The sequence below is a fragment of the Lepisosteus platostomus genome, chromosome 26 (genome assembly GCF_059453375.1).
Source record: "Lepisosteus platostomus isolate fLepPlt1 chromosome 26, fLepPlt1.hap1, whole genome shotgun sequence".
Lineage (NCBI taxonomy): Eukaryota > Metazoa > Chordata > Actinopteri > Semionotiformes > Lepisosteidae > Lepisosteus > Lepisosteus platostomus.
The window spans coordinates 13,504,773-13,525,375 of NC_142636.1; the positions used below are offsets into that span (position 1 = coordinate 13,504,773).

General features: G+C 46.1%; 2 protein-coding genes across 3 annotated transcripts; one reads left to right on the forward strand and one right to left on the reverse strand.

Annotated features, from left to right (window-relative positions):
• Positions 1–1,536: 1,536 nt before the first annotated feature.
• upk1a (uroplakin 1a) lies at positions 1,537–10,530 on the reverse strand. Of its 2 annotated transcripts, none has more exons than XM_088620586.1 (8): positions 10,436–10,530; positions 8,526–8,622; positions 7,508–7,708; positions 6,779–6,853; positions 6,343–6,450; positions 5,308–5,487; positions 4,381–4,464; positions 1,537–3,141 (listed from the first exon to the last, which is right to left on the reverse strand). In XM_088620586.1, the coding sequence occupies exons 2-8, from the start codon at positions 8,589–8,591 to the stop codon at positions 3,097–3,099; spliced, it is 759 nt and encodes a 252-aa protein (XP_088476712.1). In that variant the 5' UTR covers positions 8,592–8,622; positions 10,436–10,530; the 3' UTR covers positions 1,537–3,096. The 2 variants fall into 2 exon arrangements, with proteins under 2 accessions (XP_088476712.1, XP_088476713.1); XM_088620587.1 differs by having other exon boundaries at positions 10,379–10,480.
• Positions 10,531–11,575: 1,045 nt separating this feature from the next.
• Positions 11,576–20,540, forward strand: LOC148640241 (interferon-inducible GTPase 5). The gene is made up of 5 exons (XM_088620909.1): positions 11,576–11,659; positions 13,078–13,192; positions 16,257–16,463; positions 17,705–18,427; positions 19,277–20,540. Exons 4-5 carry the CDS (start codon positions 17,712–17,714, stop codon positions 20,058–20,060), a joined length of 1,500 nt encoding a protein of 499 aa, XP_088477035.1. The 5' UTR covers positions 11,576–11,659; positions 13,078–13,192; positions 16,257–16,463; positions 17,705–17,711; the 3' UTR covers positions 20,061–20,540.
• Positions 20,541–20,603: the final 63 nt, after the last annotated feature.

Sequence of the window (20,603 nt, forward strand, 5' to 3'; positions counted from 1 at the left end):
TTTCCAGTTGTTGACGTCGGCTCTTTCGAATAGCAAAAGGAACAAGTAACAGGTTTATTCCATGCTGAAAAGAGAAGAAAGAAAACAACGTTTCGGCCGTGGAGCCTTCTTCAGCTGTGAACCTCTTTCTGATAGCTCCTTTCGAGGAGCAGTGGAGTTCGTAACTGACACTGTCGCACTGCGCCTGTGGCGGCTGGGTGACATTTTAAATCGGCGTGTATTAGGTGGGATCAAGCGCCAGTGATAAGGCGTTACCCTGCCGTTGTAGCCTTTTTTTAACAAAAAAAAAAATCAGACCTTAACGGTCCAAACTTGTTGTGACAGGCCGGATGTATGGAGCGGGGTGTGCGGTTGAATACTGACCGAACCGGTTTAACTGGAGCTGAGCAACTAGACAGCAGCCAGGCCAGGACAACTCTTCTTTCAATATTCTCTCTTCCACGCCTTCTACACCAGTGGTAAAGAAAATGAGAAACCTACGGATAAGATTTCGTTGGTAGATCTGGGATAATGTGATTTTACGAAGGGACAGATTACCCGAAATAATCAAAATCATTTGGCCTTTAAGGATACGCGATGTATAAATAAGGGTTTCATATTCCATCAATAAGCAGGTTACAGGTTTCAACACTGAATTCGGTTTCTGAAGTCTGGCCGAGCCCGTTTTTCAGGCGTGGTTTAACGCTACCAGAGGCACACTGTGCAGGAAAATTAAAGACGATTACCAACGTCGAACGTGAAATTTACGTCGTGCTCGAAAACAATTATTTAAAAGTTAATATCTTTTATCCAGCAGCCATATCACCCTGCAACTCACAACTGGCAACCCACTGAAGCTAAGCAGGTGTGAGCCTGGTCAGTACCTGGATGGGAGACTCCTGGGAAAAAACTAAGGCTGCTGCTGGGAGAGGTGTTAGTGGGGCCAGCAGGGGGCGCTCACCCTGCGGCTCATGTGGGTCCTAATGCCCCAGTGTAGTGACGGGGACACCATACTGTAAACAGGCGCCGTCCTTCGGATGAGACGTAAAACCGAGGTCCTGACTCTCTGTGGTCATTAAAAATCCCAGGGCGCTTCTCGAAAAGAGTAGGGGTGTAACCCCGGCGTCCTGGCCAAATTTCCCCATTGGCTGTTATCAATCATGGCCTCCTAACAATCCCCCCCCCTCTGTGAATTGGCTTCATTACTCTGCTCTCCTCCCCACTGATAGCTGATGTATGGTGAGCGTACTGGTGCACTATGGCTGCCGTCGCATCATCCAGGTGGATGCTGCACATTGGTGGTGGTGGAGGGGAGTCCCCATTACCTGTAAAGCGCTTTGAGTATTAATTATTAATTATTATTATTATCTTGGGACCTCAGTTGCGTAACAGACTAAATAGGACAAAAAGATGAAAGGCCATTGTTTTCCTGTTAAAAGACTTGTTTACACAGGCGGGTCCCATAGAGGGGACAACTCCTATCATCCTGCAGTATTGAAAAGCTTTGCTTTATAGTTACTGAACGCCGGGAAGACAAACAGATCCTACAGAGCGCAGTCATGTAATTGTGCCTTTATTTTCAAATAAAACATAAAATACACTGTTTATAAAAATATAACCAACAAGACATACATTTTGATTTAACTACAGCACGGGATTTCACAAAGTTTAAGCTCTCCATTCCCATACTGCTTAGCTAACGAGAAACAGACTAACTATATATAGCCGATAGGAAAGTGTATTGACAATTGCACATCAAAGGGTGCACATCAAATTCCACTGGATTTCATTATATAAGCGATTTAAGATATCTGAATTGCACAGAATGTTTTGTTTGAAAGTGGGGGACTGTCTTGCCAAAGTATTACATTTTAAAATTACTTTTGCATTGCTGAATTCTACAGCAATATCAAAAGTGTTGAAACAGTGCACCCACTGTTCCTATAAGAAGTCCTTTGCAAAGCGAAAGAGAGGAGAAAGGAGTGAATTCATTCATTACTTAAGAAACACAAGACACCAAACAACAGGATCAAGTTTAGTCAAACTCAGCTTACAAACTGTATCTGCTTCCCTGTTACAAATCTCACAGCCCCTCCCCAGTGTCACTGCTGTGCTTCTGTACATCTGACCAGTTGGCTCCAGAATCTAGTAGGATTTCCAGGAATTTAATTTGAAGCCTTTACTGACAGTCTTGTTAAAAAAAAAACCTCAGGACAAGATCTGGGTGACCGCACGTGCAAACATTTTGGTTGGGCCAACATCCACCGCAACTCAAGAATTAAAAGTGCGACGGTATCAAACAGCATCTGTGGACCAGTCTCCTCTCCAAGACTTTCCATCCAACTCATTAAAAAAAAATAAACAAACTGACCCACCTCCCCTCGAACCCGGATGCAGAAGAAGAGTTCAAGCAGACATGCAGGCTGACAAGACTATCGATAGAGAAGCACCCAGATCTAGACCCCACCAAGCCCCCTGGGGATACAAGGCGTCACCCCCAGTGCCTCCTCCCACTAGGACCACCAACAGTTATTGACAGCTCCCATCTCTTGTATATACAGCAATGGACAGTTTTAAGGCTGAACTGAGAATAAGGCCAATGGTCATCATCTTTTGTTCTGGTACTTGGGAGTTGAAGAAACAACCCCTCTCAAGTATATAAGTATTAATTCCAGCTTCCACAATATAGTAAAGTGCTACTCAGGGGTCCTAAAGTCAAGGGACAGGTATATGGGTTTCCTTAAGGCACAAGGCACAGACATATACTGTATACCATCTGGAAACCACCCCAACCCACAGTGCTCTGTTCATCTTGTTCATGAGTGCAGAAGAAGAAGCTGCATCCATCTTTAAAAAATAATAATAATTCAGTCCAGGCCATGACTTCCAATCCAGAATCCCCCCCTATCAGGGTGGGGGGTATTTTGGGAGAAAAAAACAGAAGTGACCTTTTCAGCAAACCTGACATACAGTAGCTTGCGGTCTTCAATGAGCTCCTGACACCAGGGTGACAGCTGTCCTGTTTTTTCCGTCTCGGTTGGGGATTCTTTGTGGGCTTCGGCTTTAAAAAAAAACAAACAAACTGACGCAGCTTAATCCAGAGTAGATGGAAGATCTTCAGAGCTTCAGGTAGTATACCATCGCCAGAAGCATCAGAGGCAGCTGGAACAGAGAGAGAAGAGGAGGTAAAACTTCAAACCCCTTTCCCCCCCCTAGAAGATCAATTCCAGCTTTCCCCCAGGACATAGAGATAGGCATCTTTTCTCGTCCGGGCTCTGGGATTGATCAATCTTGGCCAAAATCTGCAATTCACATCCATCTAAGATGTTAACAGAGCCGGTCATTAAAAAGCACTGGCCATCCTAAACTTCTAAAAAACTGTGAAAGCACTGCTGCTGCCCATGGACCACATTTGTTAAATCAATACATGTCCCTTTAGGAAAAAAAGGAGAACAACTCCTAATGTGAACTTGAATTGTTTTTTCCCCCCTCTTCTAGTAACTCATGAATTGGCCTTCTGAAAGATTAATGGTGGCAGTCTTCAAATCTCTAGTCAAATATAAGTACTGATTAAGCAAGAGCAAAAATTTCAAAAGGCAATATCACTTTCTCTTCAGTTTCTATAGGCTACAACAGACACTAAGGCCCAGAAGAGGAATGCAGGAGTGATTTCGGCTGTAAAATTTGATTTCCAGGGAGCGATGCACAAACTCTACAATACTGGTTCCTGAAGTGGACATATTTTATTAAAGCTGCACACACATTATAGCAAGTCTGCAAAAGCACACTGTGCAGACCTACAGTAGTCTTTAACTTGGGCTGAATAATGCCTTCGACAGATTTTACTGAAGGCATCTGGTTAAGAGTTTGAAACCCGCTGCATAAAGGACAAATGTATACAGAAAGGTCATGTCTCAACTTAAAATTACCCAAAGCTGTTAAACCATACAAATCCAATGTATGATGCTCGAAATCTCAGGGATTTTCAGGGCACTTCAAGAAGTTAAAATTTGCACTGTAATTTCAGAAACAAGCAAAGCCGAGAAGTCTGTAGCAGGGATCTCAATCGCGGAGGTCTACAGATTTGATTATTTGACCAGGTGGGAAGGTAATGACCTGAATCCACATTATTTTAACTGGACCGGTTTCGCAGCGTCTCCCAGCTCTTCAGATGCTGCTGTGGTTTCTTTCTAGACAGCAGATACACTGGAGCTCCAGGACTAAAATCAGAGACCCCTGGCTTGCAGCTTCAAATTCAACTTCCAAGAGCATGTTGTGTTTAAGGTGGGCCGTCATAACCTTATTCAAGACAGCCACAGAACGGCAATTTTATTCTAAATCCCCAGGAAACACTGGCTCATGCAGTTACCCGCTGGACAAGAGAGACCTTGGAGTACTCACCACAAACATCAGGACAGCAAAGCCATACCAACAGATGGCCCAGGCATACTGATTGAAGACGAACTCAATGTGGTCAAAGCAGCCCTGTGGATAGGGAATAATGAGCAATACATGTATTGAACCCTCAACTGCAGCTCAGATACAGACTGCTCACAGCACAGTTTCAACAAAGAACAAAACAGAACAGAATTGCACCCCTTTCAAAACAAGGTCCCATGACCGGGACAGAACATTTGTTTCAGACGTTATCTTACGATTATGAACTCGGTTGGAACGGAAACGAAAAGCTTTTCTCCTGTCCCAAATCTGTTACGTCTCCAAAAAGGTTTCACTGGGCCGCCTGTACTCCTATCTAACGTTTTTCAGGTCCCCGTTAGGTGTGGGCTAACTCTGCCAGAGGCACTCTGCCATAAAGATTCAAGACGAATACCCACGTTGTACCCTGCGACACTGTGAAGCAACACACTGTTTCAGTCTGGGTGGGGAAGATGAACCGACTCCTTCCATTCCTATCTCTTCACTTAGTCCAGAGGTTCCCAATCCTGGTGCTGGCGACTCGCTCACCTGTTGATTTTGGTTGCAGCTGAGCCCTCAGTTCCACCATCAAACCCTTCATTGATTTCACACTTCAAGATTCATTTGAACTGTTTGATCCCAGCCCTTAAACACATCAAAGCTTTTAACCCTTGTATTTTGTAAGTGGGGGAAAAAAAAACTCAAACTTGGAACCAGAAGCAAAATGCAAATATCCCAGTGAAGCGACTTCTTGGATCAGTTCAGGCTTCAATGATCTCATGAAGGTGGGATGGGCTGAACACCAGCAGGTGTGTGGGTCACCAGCACCAGCATTGGGAGCCACTGACTTAGACCTTCAGCCTCCTTCATTCCAGGACCCTGTCGTGCAAAACAACCAAACGTTGCCCCTACCTTGTAGTTCATGTAGTTCCAGTCCCCGATGCGGCAGGCGTCCAGGTTGAGCACCTCGAAGTTGTCCTTCCTCTTGCAGCAGTTGAGTGGCCAGGGATACTCCTGAGTGGGAAACTTGGACCTGAAGGTGGAGTTGTAGCTGATCCAGTCCAGAGGGCCGTCGGTCCCACAGCAGTTCACCTGACGAGAGACACCAGGAGAAAACCACCGGCATCATCAGAGTAACGATAAACGTCGTCATCTCCAGACAACCGCCACCCTTCCAAAACCAGTCCTGCCACACCAGCAGGAGGAGTGGAGCATGTCCCAGCCTGCGAGGGCAAGAACATGTGGTGACTCATGTCAATAGATCTTGGTACAGACGAGCGCACACACCCATGAGCACACATTGAAACGAGAAACACCTGCGACTGTTTCTGGGGCAAATGCAAAGCATCACCTTTGTGACAACAAAGCAACAATGCAATCGTAAAAGCGAGTGTTTGTGGTTGCATGTAAAAACGCATTACAAGTATTTTTTAGCCTGTAACCTAATTAAAACTCTAAGGGAATCACATTTACACTTTCAGTGGGGTGGCAGTGAAGAACTGAGAAAACTCACATGCATGTCCTATTTAAACCCAAACCTTCTCACTTGGATGTTTCCAAGATCTTTCAATCATGATTCCAGGTTTAATTGGCAATGCTTTCCCCTGCAGTATAAGCTTGGGATTGGCCTCAATATCATTAACAACATGCCTAGGATTCCCCCCCCAACAGCAGGGCCCAGACAGGGCAAGCGTCACTGCAGTGGGCTGACTTGCTGCCCATCATTGCTCCCAGGAGTTTGTCCTTGTGCAGTACTCCCTCCCTGCAAAGCTAGCCCTGGGATCAAACAGTCGGGCTTGCCAGGAGAATGAAAGAAGATGGGTGGCACATTTCCAAGCACAGCATACATAGATTGGACAAGCATTATTATGCCTTTGTTACAGTACAGTGTCCCCATCTCTATACAGGGGCATTGGGACCTGCACAGTACTTCCAACAGCCACTTACTTCCAACATGACGCGATTCCATGTGGTTGTCACCTGTCTCCCCGGGTCGCTGTCATCCGCATAGTACGTCAGCATCTGTTTCTTTATCAGATTGCTGTTGCCAACCAGCTGAAAGCCAAAACAGGGTTATTGAGTTCCGCTCAATCCTCACAAGAAGAGCTCTGGGCAATAACTCCTTATCCACTCAATCTGCACAGCTCTCCAATTGGCAGCACTTCCAATGGGGATTAAGACCTAACAGGATCATCCCTCACACCAAGGACAACATCCCAACCAAGGAAATCAAATACAGAAGCGTCCGCTGATCTTGCCACAGCTGCACAAAGAAAGAACACAACCACCCCTCTTCACACCACTGACTCGGATCACAGCCTGCTGTGAAATAAACTCAAGATCCCTAGGAACCCTCTAACCCTGCGGTGCAGGAGATACTTACATAGTCCCGGTGGGTGGCAGCCGTGATTGCAGAAGCAGCTTCAAAAATGTAGATGACCAGCATTAAGACCAGGTACTGCAGGCACAGGAAGAGAGAGATAAACAGCAGACCCCCAAGCTGTTTTCAAAAGTTCATCTACTGCCGAGGCCCACATTCGGGCTTGGTTCTGCTGGGCCCAAGGTCTAAGGGTTTTCAATCCAGAAGTACTTCCAGATAATTAAATCAGTTGGTTAATTAGGCCTTTCAAGACGGTTTTCTATATCTCTCAGTAGAACCACAAATCTAGACCTTCTAAGAAAGGGTTAATTATGACTAACGAGGTTCTTAGATATCAAGAGATTTATAACAAAGACATGGAAGACCTAGAGAACTGCACCTAAATCTGGAATCATAAGGGCTTAAGCATATCTCTTACATAGAGAAGGCTACAAAGAGCATTCACAATCTGAAGGCCAAAGTCAACCCAGTGACCTAGAATCAGAAGTGTTACATGAACCAGAAGACACTGGTGCATTTCACACTAACAGGAGGCATATTTACACAAAGAGTGGTGGGAGTATGGAACAAGCCAACCAGTCACGCTGCTGAGGCCGACGTCCAGGTGGACTGAGTGGCCCGCTCTCCGGCACAACCCCCTCATCTACAGAAATGCCCCTTTCCAGAGGGGGTCCAGGCGACCGCAACAGCACAGCCAGGCCTGCCCAGATGTTGGGCCACCCAGGGACTGACCAGCAGCATCATGGCCCGGCTCTCCCGGAGGGCGGCGAACACGCCGTAGACGGCGGCGCAGAAGAAGGCGAAGCCGGTGAAGATGGCGATCCAGGAGCCGGCGAAGATGTCATCCTTGCCCGACACGGCCGAGAGGGGGTACAGCCTGTACCCGTCCGTGGCCACCCAGATCGCCACGGCGTAGAGGGCCAGGCCACACAACTGTGGGACAGGAGGACAGGGAGAAGGGCGTCAAGCACCGGCCCAATTAAACCGCCTGAAGACCTCTGCTCCGGCACGTTTCAGACAGAGCGCCTTCACGAGCCACACCTCCAGCTGTCGGGCTGCGGGCGATTTTCAACCAGATACCAGGGATCAACAACGGGAAAGCCATCAGGTCCCATCAGGGAATCACCACCCCAGGCAGAATGAAGACCCATAAACAGTAGAGTCCGATGGGAACCGGACTTGCCCGACCCCGGACGTGGGGCAAGAATAGATCTCGGAACAAGAGGGACGTCGAAAACCCCACACTTCAGTTTCGTCTTCGTTAAAAGAAAAAAATAAAATTGCATCAAGGCTTTGCCAAGCAGCCCTTTATTTCCTAGAAAAAGAGACCACAAAATGTGCCTCACTGTAGCCTTCAGAACAAGAGTTGTCCACACTGGGATTATATATATATATGTTTCAGGATCAATAACATTTTACAGCCTGGACAGAAGTATTGCTTTTGTCCAGGACAATTATAGGGCCAAGCTTCCTAAACCCTGTCCTCAGGTTTTTCTTCCAAGGAAGGTAAAGGTTAAAGTAAACAAGATAATTAGAGCTCCATCATCACTTTCAGCTCTGGAATATTGTGAGGACCATCTGCTGTGGTGAGATGTCTGCCATCTTTTCCTTCACTCGTCTCTCACCACATCTTGCTTGCCAAGTGTGGCTTTTGTGAATGAAAGTCTGAACTCTCTACGCACAGAGCCGAGAGCCAGGAGTCACTTCCGAATTACAGAGACGGGACAGGCGGCGAGACGGACAGACTTACCGCCAGGAACAGGTTCCCTGCGACCAGCAGAGCCATCATGAGCGTGGATCCTCTCCCCTCTGACATGGCGGCTTGGAGGACAGCGTCTTCGTAGGTCCTGCAGGTGGAACATACAAAATAAAAAATAAAAAAAGACGGCAATGTGTCAGGTGTGAGAAACGGAGAAATCTGCTGACCGCAAGCACTGCCTTATGTTAAGCGGAAAAGAAAACAAACGGTTTCCCCACAACGTCAAAGCAAATGCGTCCTGCATTTCTGGAAAAAAAAACAATAACAAGTATTGTACATTTCTGAAGGACAAGATTCCGGATCCTTAAGGTTGTTCAAAACCAGCTTACGGATGTTAACGTGCTGAACGTCGACGTTTCTTTCTGAAATATGTTCTTGGCAATGCATTAGTCAAGAAAGCACACTGCTAACAAAACAGTCGAGACGTAGGTACTGCAGAGGCCTGTTTCGAATCGTTTCGTGTAACGGGAGATGGGCAACAGAGGAATTGGGCCAGGTTTTGCTTCCTAAAGACAGTAAATGCCAAAGAGATCAAATTAATACGGAGGAGGGATATGCGTGGGTCTTGTTTACACAGAAGTCTGCTGTAGACCGCGCTTAAGCTGCTAAACCGGTTCTGTACAGTGATCCCGTAGGATGGCTCGTGGAGAAACGCGATTCGACAAAGCCGACTTGCTGCGGTGCTGTACAATGCACATTTAACGAACAGACGTGGGTCACGGCGCAGTGACCGTTTATAGCTCTTTTTGTGTCAGGATCGATTTATCCCGGGGGCCTGCGAGTGTTGAAGCGCAATCTGTTTTCCTTCCCGTTAGCCAGCACTATGTGGGTCAGCGGAGAACGATTTGGAAATGTGACCAGGAAGACTGTACTACGATATTTAAATAAATATATATAGAACAAACAGAGCGCTTCAGATGAGGCGATGGAGTCAAACTGGGAAGTGAATTATCTCGGATTGTTGTGCAGTACCCCCGGCACCAGTTCTCAAATTAACTGGCTTTCCGTTTGACGGCGTTTCGCAGCAGCGAGCGAAGAGTGGTTCTGATCGGGCTCACTCCAGACGAAAAGGTCTCAGAACCCCCCCCTCGGGTCGCCACAGTTCAGGTGCAGAAAAAGGCGTCTTGAAGCAGCTGAAAGCAACGCAGAGGATATCGGCGTCGCGCTACAGACCGTGACCTTGAAGGGTTCAATAGCGCTTCAAGATGAAATCCCTAGTATCGGGGCAGCCTGCTAATCAGACCGTATTGATCAGTATAGGATCGGGTTGATTAGACACAACAACAGGTGGGCGAGAGTAAAACTTTAGACCGCCGGGGGTCACACAAATTTCCAACCGTCCGGCGAGAATTTCAGGTCCTTTATATCCATGAAGACGTTCTGCCAGCTAACAGAAACAGTCATGATGAAAATCAATGCGTTGTCCAACATAAAAGAGCAATACAGGTACGAACACAAGTCAGAACTCCCCCCCCACAATAAAGCATTTTTGTAAAATCTCCACAAGGTCTTAACCAACCCCGATTAACAGTCGGGTCTCCTTTTCTGCCTTGTCCTACAGCAGGATTGCTTTGGCCGGAGTCCCGCACTCCCACCTGTAATATACAAGCCGGGGTCTGACTGCACCCGACACACACTCGAGAAGTTACAGAAGCGAGGGAGAAAAATACTGTTTACTTACGTGTTAGACAACGAATAAATGGCAAGTTTTTAATCGCGAGACTGAAATACCGACACAGACCGAAAACGACAAGAACACTACTCTCCAGCCCTCGACAGCTGTTCACAGTACACAGAGCTAAATTTCCATCTGTGAAATAAAATACTGCAATCCTTACACATACCTCCAACAGCTACGCCTAGCTCAAACTAGCTGACAACGTAGCTCCCCAACCACTCACCCTATAACACCGCAACAGTCCCAACCAGCTTCTACCTAATTTCACCTGCTGAAGGTGTAATTAAACCCGAACACCCGTGATGTCACCGGGTCAGATTCAAAACCTTGAACTGGATTCTCAAAGCGGAACGGAATTCCCGAAAACACAAAATCTTGCATCCTCCCTCACCCTTGTTTAATTGGCAATAATTCAATTTAGCATCACGGTTGCAATAGGCAATAAACAACAATTATACTTTATTTAGCAATTGCGCATGGACCTTGTCTATTGATTATTTCATGATAAATGAAACCCTCAGACTACTTCAATTATTCTATTTGTTACTGACGGTCCCATCGATGTTCATTTCCGAACTAGTGTGTTTGAAGATTAAAATCTGAAATTCTCTGCGAGCAACTTTAAGCCTCTTAAACCGAATGCCTAATAGATACTTTCTGATAGATCGTCTTGTGAAGTTCGACTTGTATTCAATGCAATTCTGTAGAGTGTGATTTATTATGACTAGTGTACAGATCTGTTTCAATCTATTAAACAAACATCCATGATGAACGTATGCAGGAAAATACAATTTACCGCATATTTACCTATAGCTGTATGAATATGGGATAAATATGACTTAATTTCTAACCGATGCCAGTAAGTTATGGTACTATGTTAATGACTCCAAAGGTTTGACAAACATTAAACGCTGCTATTATTTGCAATTTGTTTATTCATAGGTGTAGGACCCCTTTGGGTGGGTTTATGACCTTTATGACACTAAAATGAATGTTAATTTTCTTCAGTGCAAGATTAAAATCAAAGTACGCAATAGATGCCAAATAATGATTGCGATTTCGGGTGTTCTGCACATAAGAAAAGAAAACTTCTGTGGGCTGGTGCATTTCCTTAACAGCCCAGATCATTGTATTTTTGTATTTTGAATAGCTAGGTGGTTATCACAGTTTCTCTAGGTGTTGTTGTTAAGTAGTAATTAAACCTCGGGCTAAGTTAGTTTTGTTGTTGTTCGGTTAACGCCCTGGAACAATAACGTCAATAACGTCATTTTAGTTATTTTAAAGTTCACAGTCACTCTTACAAACCTTAAAAACACTCCTCCTTTTCTTCAACACACCCTCGGTCATCCACATTATCCACCCAAATCATTCTGATTTCCACTGCGATTCTCTGTAAGGTGATCGTTCTTTCTCCAAGATCACTGAGAAATTGGAACAGTTTATACAGGTGAACTGTCGGCTTTTTTTTTTTACGGATGAAGCGTTTTACACCGCCTGCTTTATTCGCGTTTATTTAAAAACATCTTAGGAAAACTCCCGGCATTCAACAGAATAAGAGTGCAACGTCCGGAGTCAATAATGAATAATTATGATATTACATAATGATTTACAGAAATATATTTAAAGCCGTACGCTGTGTGTCTGTTTCAGTGTAAAAAGGAATGACCAGTTAGCTCAGTCATCTGAACCGCCTTTTTATTATTTAATTGTACTTCTTTATTTGTGTTTTAAGTGCTTGGAAATGTGTATGTAATGAAAGAGTACTGAAGGTCATAGGCCTTGAGCAAGGACTAAGACAGTCCTGTCTGGTGGCGAAAACATTAACATTGACGAAGTACCGCTGCCGTGTTTGCCTGTTAGAATGACACTGGACCTGTTAGGGTGACGTCATTCCTCCGCACACGCACCTGTTCCCCGGGCGCAGCGGATACTCGCATCCTGCCGAGAGGCGACCGGCCCTCGTCACACTGCCGCCTGGTGGCACGTCTACGCAGCATACCTGCTTCTCGGAGCTGGTTTCTTTATAAAATGGGTTATTTTTGTGTTTTCAGGGTTCTGACGTTCCGCATTTTTTCCCAACGTGTTGTGGTCAAATGCGGACGACAGATAAACAAGCCAATTGTAGTACAGTTGAACTGCACTTAAATATTGTCCTTTTACTACTCAGCGATATCCCCCAAGGAGTCAGCAATACAATCTTCATGATTATGAAAATGTATGATTTATACATCGATACATTTTCAGTCCTCTTGCACAGGTATTGGTCATGAAAGGCACTGATAGTGTTCTTGGGTTTTACGGTTCAGGTGCGTTTTAGACAGTAGATGCAGATGCTATCTAGAGCCATGAAAGCTACCCGGAACAACACTAACGATGACTCGAAAGTACCTTCTTTTTCATATTGTCGTTCTTCAAAACCGACTGTGACCACGTACACACGCTTCCGGGCGGTGTGCGTGTGACTGATCACGTCTTTCTTCCACACTGTAGCGGTGTAAAATCCACAGAACGTGTATTAGTTTTCCCATCCAAGCGCAACGCGTTTAAACACGGAGAATCTGAACGGGGTTACTGGGAGGAAAGCTCAGAACGCATTGAGTTTCCCTGCAAGTCTTGCGAAGTCTTGCCTTTTTAAACCTCACTGATGAGGAGCGATAACTGACCACCAGATCTCCTGAAGTCAGCGCACTGCAGGCTCGGTGTGCGTTTGGCCGATGCGAGTGCCCTCTCATGCGCACGCTGTTGGCCCCGTCCTTTCAGAGCGGGAGAAAAAGCATGGCGATCTCTGTTCACCTATCGAGGATGACCGTGTAAAAACATCGTCTTTAATCATCTCATGGTGTGTTAAACGTGTGCCGTTAATAGACTGCTGCAGCAATGTAACCGGTCCGCCGTCCTGCGTTAGAGCCGGCGATGAAGTCAGTGTGCTGATAGCGACCTCTGCTGGACATGAAGGGACGAGCAGCCACTGGCGCACAAGGTACTTCTGTGTTTGCCCCCTTCAAAATGACTTGAATGAGCTTATTTGTCGTGCCGGGAGCCATTGCTAAGTTTGTCCGTGCTGCTAACGGACACGCAGTCGGTATTTCACCTGAAATATTTGGCGCTACAAAGACTCACATTTCCGGACGAATGGAGTTTCCCATTTGTAACTTTCCTTTCTTGCGCTCTGACTTTATCAGCTGTGCATGGGACTCGAGCAATCAATCAAGGTATTCGATTTAGGCACAGGCTTAAAGCTTTTTGTGTTTTATGCTTTTATACAGAAGGACTGTAAACCAACAGTAGGTATACGTACTGTTAACTCGTCGTAAACGTATTCTGTTCACTGTTTAAAGATCAGGCAGCCTATCTAGATTTTTCACATCAGTAAAATATACGTTAGTGAAGTCGTGTCTTTTCTGTTATTTACAAAAATGGTGAAAATAGCATGCGTTTATCTCAGGAATGCTGAATAGCAGGGTGTTATTCTTCCCGTAAATAAGACATCACACGTGATCCATCACACCAATTAATTTGCGCCACAGAGGAGTGTGACGATATTTTTTTTGTTAATGAAAATCGAACTTTGCATAGGACAATATTATTGCATATATATTACAATATATTAATATATTGGCGCAATATACTGGACTATATATACATACTTAAAGCAATGTTATCTTGCTTAAACGCAAAAAAATGTTCTCCGTGCGCTAATAGGCTACTGTACACCTTTATTTCTTAAATAGCAGAAAGTTCACAAGATGGTGTCACTTAAACTATCTGAAAATCAATCTCTCTTCCCAATCTTATTTAGGACTCACAAACACATGCCTCAGCAGGATGCAACTACCCGTTTTTACTAAGTTTTATTTCTCTGTATATCTCGCGTTCTTCATCCAGTCCACACAGAAACTATCAGGGCATCAATGTGCACATTTTTTCAAAGAAAAAACATATATTCAGACGAGCTCTAAAACACTTGGGATACATTTGTGCAATATGACCTACCACACATAGTAAGGGGAGCAACTTCTGTGTCTTTCTTTAAGTGTGAACAAACCACACACAATATTCTAAAAAGAGCTACAGTTCCTGGTGTGACTGTCTCCCCCAAGGCATGCAAATGAAAGTGACAAGGATAGCTATCATATCTTTCCCTGGCAGCAGTTTGCATTTTCAATAATCCTTATCTCTTCCACAGTACCTCAGAAACTGCACTTGCAAAGGAAACAGAGTTGTTAATGAGAAGCCTGTACTGAGCCACCTTATTTGAGGGCATTGATGCCCCAGCTTTGGGGAAAAAAAAAACCCAAAGCTCCTTTCTTTTCTGTAATCAGTTCAGCTGTCAGCTGCGTTTCCTCTGAAGGGGAGGCTCAACAGTCTTCAGGATCGTTGTGATCCCTAAATGGAAAAGATTTTCTCATGCCCCAGCAGCACTGGGTGCATCAGAGCATTTAACTTTCAGAGAGGCAAATGTGCTTCAGAAATGACCACCACTGTTTTTTTTTATTATTTTACCAGTCATATCAATTCCGAATAATCCTCATCTGTTGGAGACCTGTTCGTATGGCAGGATATCTGCAGGGGGGTGGCATGGTGATGCAGTTGTCAGCATTGCTGTCTCACATTGCTGGGTCCCTGGGTTCAGTTCCTGGGGTGCTGTCTGTGTGGAGTTTGCATGTTCCCCCGATATGTTCATATGGGTTTCCTCCAGGTGCTCTGGTTTCCTCCCACAGTCCAAAGACATGCTGGTGGGTTAAATGGCTTCTGGGGAAATTGGCCCTGGGCCCTGAGTGAGTGTGTGTCTTTGTCTGCGTGTGATGTCCATCTGCAGTGGACTGGCGCCCCGTTTAGGGTGCACCCTGTCTTGCGATGAGTAAGAGAGGCAGGAAAGTGGCAGAGCTCCAGCAGGTAAAGATGTACTGGTGCCTGTGTTCTGTGCTGCTTCGGACAGAGAGACAGCTGTGTTGGCTCAATTTATTTCTTTAATCAGATCAGCCCCACTCATGACTCATTAAATAAACAGACTATAAACCCTACGTGTGAACACAGGCAAAACAGAGGGTTTGCAGAAGGCAAATGTTTGGAGTTCAAACAAAAGGCTATTTAATGGATGGAGGTCATTCCTATTTAAGTATGAACAGAAGGCCGATAAATACAGGTAAGAAGCTTAGAGGAAGAATGCTAACATTCCCATTTTGCTCTGTGGAGCTTACGTTGCTGGAAAGTAAGAACAATTCCAAACATGAAGAAAAAGTAGCCATGTGTCTCTCAGAGAGGGCTGTTGGCTGAAAAGCCCACCTGCAGTCTTCTGCTGTGAGAGCTCTGTGGAAGGCAGCCTAACCTCTTCTGAAATGGGACAAGTTAAACACAGTGCAATGTTCATCTCATGCTACAATTCATCTTCCTAAAAGACAAGCATGGTACAATCTGTAAAGCACAGTGAAATGAGGGTAAATGCAGTGTGACATGTTTTAAAGTGCAGTGAAATCAATGGAGAAAGCAAACTGTAATATATGACGTGTAAAACATAGTAAAAGCAGAGTAAAGTGTAGTCAAGTGTGGAACAACACAATCAAAGCAAGGTACAGTGTAGTAGAGTGAAGAGCAAAATCATGGTAAAAGTACAGTAATGTGCACTAAATACGCGAGACATCATGGCAGTTCAGTGAAGTAGAACAGCACATTGACACTAACGAAAATAAAGTGAACTAAATCATGGTAAAAACATGGAGAGGCAAAGACGATATAACAAGTTTGAAAAGTTTGGCACAAAGACGGTACAACCCTCAGAAAATTGCAAACCCTACAAGTTTACTGCGATAATCTTTCACTAGTGAAGCTGTGACGAAATATGTTGTCCACAGTGCGCCAAGACAGATTTGGCTGGTAGATTCAGAATGCCTTGTGCAACACCCCATGAACCTTAATCTATTGGGATCTGCATGACTGGGGATCTACAGCATGGTCAGCCATTTTCCAGTGATGATCATCGGTGGCTTGTGGTCTTGTTTTCATACTAACACACTGCACTTGTTCTTATCTCTTCCAACCTGCAGCTCTCTGCTGCAATCAGGATAGACCTGCGACCTGTTGAGGTTTCTGGTACTGCCCCCTTGACAGCACAGCAGCCAACACCCATCTGTTTGGAGCTCCGCTGTGCCAGCACGCAACTCTCACTGTGCGGCTGGTGGAGCCTGCGGAAACAACAGCTCCTGCTTCAGAGCAGCCCGTCCTTTCGCCCTACCGAGACCCCTCCGGAGCAGGTAAGGAGCAATCAGACCTCCCGTCTCTTCTTCTGCATTATTGAATCGGCACCAGGCAGGGAACAAATGTGGAAAATCTCTCTTCAGCCGCACGAAATGCATAAAATGGATGGCCTTTCCCGAAGTCGTTTTTGCAACATGTTTGATTTCAAAACAACACATAGAAAAGACTGCTTCGAAACAGCAAGAGCTTGTGCACAAAAAAAAAACAGGAATAGGAAAAGTGAAAAATGGATTGTAAGACAAAAGAGCATCTGACCTTGTCAGGGCAGGTTCTGTACCAGCAAAACCTAAATTCTTTGCACAAGAACAATTTATAAGGATTATTTAAACCAACGCACAATCCAAGGGCTACCTTACATTCCAACCAACCTTACAAAATTGTTTTACCTGAAATCACATGCATCAGCAATCTCCATTGTGGCTGGAGGATTAAAATCACTTTAATTCTGACAGAAGATGAATGGTCGTTACAGACCTGAAGTGAATTCCGTCAGTGTCGTGTGTAACAGAAATATGGATGCTGCGTGCGTACGTTTCTGCGTGCAAATAAATGAGGCACAGATACACAGAGGCTTCAGTAAATATTGGTGTTACAGGTGTGCAGATGTTCTGAGTCAAAACAAATATTTATAGTAGTTGGATGACAGCACAATGTGCACAGCCTTTCGCATCCCGGAGTAATAGCATATCCTTTTCTTTGTTCTCTTTGAACTTTTCTCTGAGATCTCTCTGTCTCTGAGCCGTGGTGGAAGGGTTTTCCACAAAGGCAGTTCGTCTGTGCTGTTGATCAGAGCCTTAAAAGTGCAATATGATCCCTCAGTCCAAGGCGCCATCTGTGGTTTGCCAGGAGAGTCCGCTGTGTCGTTATCACACACATTGGAGAGAACTAGAAGGCTGGTTCAAGTAGTTCAAGTAGGGAGCTGCGTCAGCATGCGTGGCTGCAAAGGGACAAGTAAAGGTTTATTCCAGGCTGAGAAGAGAAGAAAGAAAACAGAACTTTTTGGCTGTGGAGCCTTCTTTGGGTGTCTGACACCTGAAGAAGGCTCCACAGCCGAAACGTTGTGTTTCTTTTCTTCTCTTCTCAGCCTGGAATAAACCTTTACTTGCTCCTTAGAAGGTTGGTTCTGCTGTCGAGAGACCCACGCAGATCTGGCAACATTTGTGAAGGGTTTCAGCTGAAGGTGTTTAACTTTTCACCCATTAACTAAGGGCCTTCCTCTTTCCAATGTGCCCTCCAGGCGTGCGATGGCTGGCAAGATACGAGACGAAGACCTGGAAAGGGTGACGGCCATCTTCAAGTCCGTCAAACTGGTGGACGGAGAAGCCAAGCTGCAGGCGGTTCTGGACCTGTACGATCGCTTCAAGCTGGACGTCGCGGTGACCGGGGGGTCGCGCGCCAGCAACATGAGGTTGATCAACGTCATCCGGGGGCTGGGGGGCGATGGGGCGGGCCCGGCCGGGGAGGCCGAGGGCGCCGCCGAGCCCGCCATGTTCCCCCACCCCGCGCATCCCGACGTGCGGATCTGGAATCTGCCGGGGCTGACCACCCCTTCCTTCAGCTCCCAGGACGGCGCCCAGAAGCTGAACGTCGACTTGCACGACGTCCTCGTCGTGATCACGTCCGAGCGCTGCCAGGACGACAACGCCCTCCTGGCCGCCGAGATCCAGAAAAAGCAGAAGTTTGTCTACTTTGTCCGCCCGGAAAAGGAGGAGGACCTGCTTCCCATCAGCAGGAATCGCGATGTCTGCAAAACCTGCGCTTGGGAGAGAATGAGGGAGCAGCAGATCGCTTCCCTGGGAAGGGAATCCGTCCTGCCGGATTTGGAACTCGACATTGTTGGCTTTGCCGATCTGGAGAAGATCTTGACCGAAGCCTTTCCAGAACTGAAGAAGAAGGCGTTCAGCCTGTTCATGGTCAACGTCACCAGGGAAATTCGGGGCCCCAAGTTCATGACCAAGACGTAAGTGTGGGGATCAGCGATGGCCAATCTTGGCTCTACTGCAGTGGTCCCCAACTTTTTTTCCCAACCAAGTTTTGGGTTTTCCCCCGAGCCCGAGGTCTTAATCACAGACTCGTTGGTGTCAGATTTCTGTTTGGGGTGCAGGAAACAAAAATTGTTTCTTTCTGATTTAAAAAAGTCAGATGGGATTTGTGATTAGTATCAGCCAAGGATTGAAATTTCTGAGTTTCAGAACTGCCCTCATTCAGGTGTGAAGCCTGAAATATTAACCCGGTGGACCTCGGCAGGAGGGAAAAAACACCAGTTGTGGGCGTCTCTGATGTAGTACCACACCCATTGTGGGTGTGTCTTATATTTACCCCACCCACTGTCAGGGGGTGTGTCTTCAATGTCATTTGCACTATGGGTGCATCTGACACCATGTCTGTTCTTGAAGAACGCCTCTGTTCTTAAACAATTGAACAACAATTGTTCTGCAGCATCTTTTTGCACCTTTTTATTTTACATTAGAGACTATGGACCTTGAAATTTCCTCCACGGTCCAAAGACATGCTCGTAGGTTCACTGGCTTCTGGGGGAAATCGGCCCTGGTGCGAGTGAAGTAGTTCGAGTAGTTCGAGCTGCCAAAAAACACGTACAGGTTAATTCCCTGCTGAAAAGAGAAGAAAATAAAACGTTTCGGCTGCAGGGCCTTCTTCAAGTGTGAGGGAGCGAGGGTGTGAGTATGTGCTTGTCTGGGTGTGTCCTGTGACTGACGGGTATCCCACACAGGGACGCCCCACTCCGTGCTCGTTGCTTGTGCTGTGATTTAGCGACACGAAGGTCATCTCTGTGCTCTCTCCTCGTTAGGAGCGCCTTGCCGGAAGTCGTTAAGATGGAGAAAATGAGCAGCGAGGACCTGGAAACGATCCGGGCCGTGTTTCAGTCCGACGACCTGACCGACGAGGCGTCCAAACTCCACGCCATACTGAGCGCGCTGGATCACTTCCAGCTGGACATCGGGGTGGTCGGAGAAGCAGGATGCGGGGCGTCCACCTTTGTCAATGCCCTCCGGGGGCTGAAGGATGGTGATGAAGGCGCCGCCCCCACTGGGGTAACCGATACCACCACAGAACCTGCGGCGTACCCCCTCCCCACTCACCCCGATGTCAGACTGTGGGATCTCCCTGGAATGGGCCGCCTGACGGACACAGACCCGCCCCCCGCAGACGGTGCCCCCCAGATCGGGCCCCCGCCTTGCGATTTCTACATCATTCTGTCCTCGGAGCGCCTGAGACTCAGCCCCGTCCTCCTCGCCCGCAAGCTGGCCGGCTCGAGAAAGGGCTTCTGCTTCGTGCTCTCCAGGGTGGACCTGGCGAGAGAGCCGCAGCGGGCAGGGGAGCCGGGGGAGGGCGAGGACGCCGCCCTGCTGGCGGTCAGGCAGACCTGCGCCGAAGGACTGCAGCGGGCCAAGCTCTCCGACAGCTCCGTGTTCCTGGTCTCCGGGTTGCAGGCGGAGAAGTTCGACTTCCCCAGCCTCAGGAAAACTCTGCAGGAGGACATTCCCGAGCTCAGAAGGCGCTCCTTCGTCCTTTATATGGCCGAGCTGGCCAAGCAGATCTGGGAGAAAAACGACCCTTGTGTGCTGATGTGATGTTATAGCCTTCTGAGCTACGGGCTCTACACTATATTTCTGCAGCTTTTCTTCTCTTTTCTTATTTAACACCTCAGAAATAGAAAAAAAATGAAAATTGTAATTTTTGATTGCTATCAGCGAGAGGGATTTTGCTATTAAATAGACAGGAATTGATGTTTTTTTGTTTTACAAAGCAAAGAGAGAGGTGATCTCCAGGTGAATATAATAACAAACTGAATGTGTTCCCTATTTATGGTGGATATTGATTCATGTCCAGTGTCTTTTAAGCAGAATTCAAGTTAATGGATTATGTCTATTATCAGAAATAAACATGATGAAGAACATAGACACAAATCAGCTTATTAAAAGATAAATCTAAGCATTAGGTGCTGCATTGTATAAAATTATGTAGTTTTCATAGGGGTGGAAATTTATGTTAAGTGTCAACTTGATGAACTATAAGTTAAATAAAGATACTCCTTTCCATTCATGAAATAATTTTGTGGGTTATTTTGCCAATTTTTAAAATCTTATTAAACACTTAACAGAAGGCCCTACAGA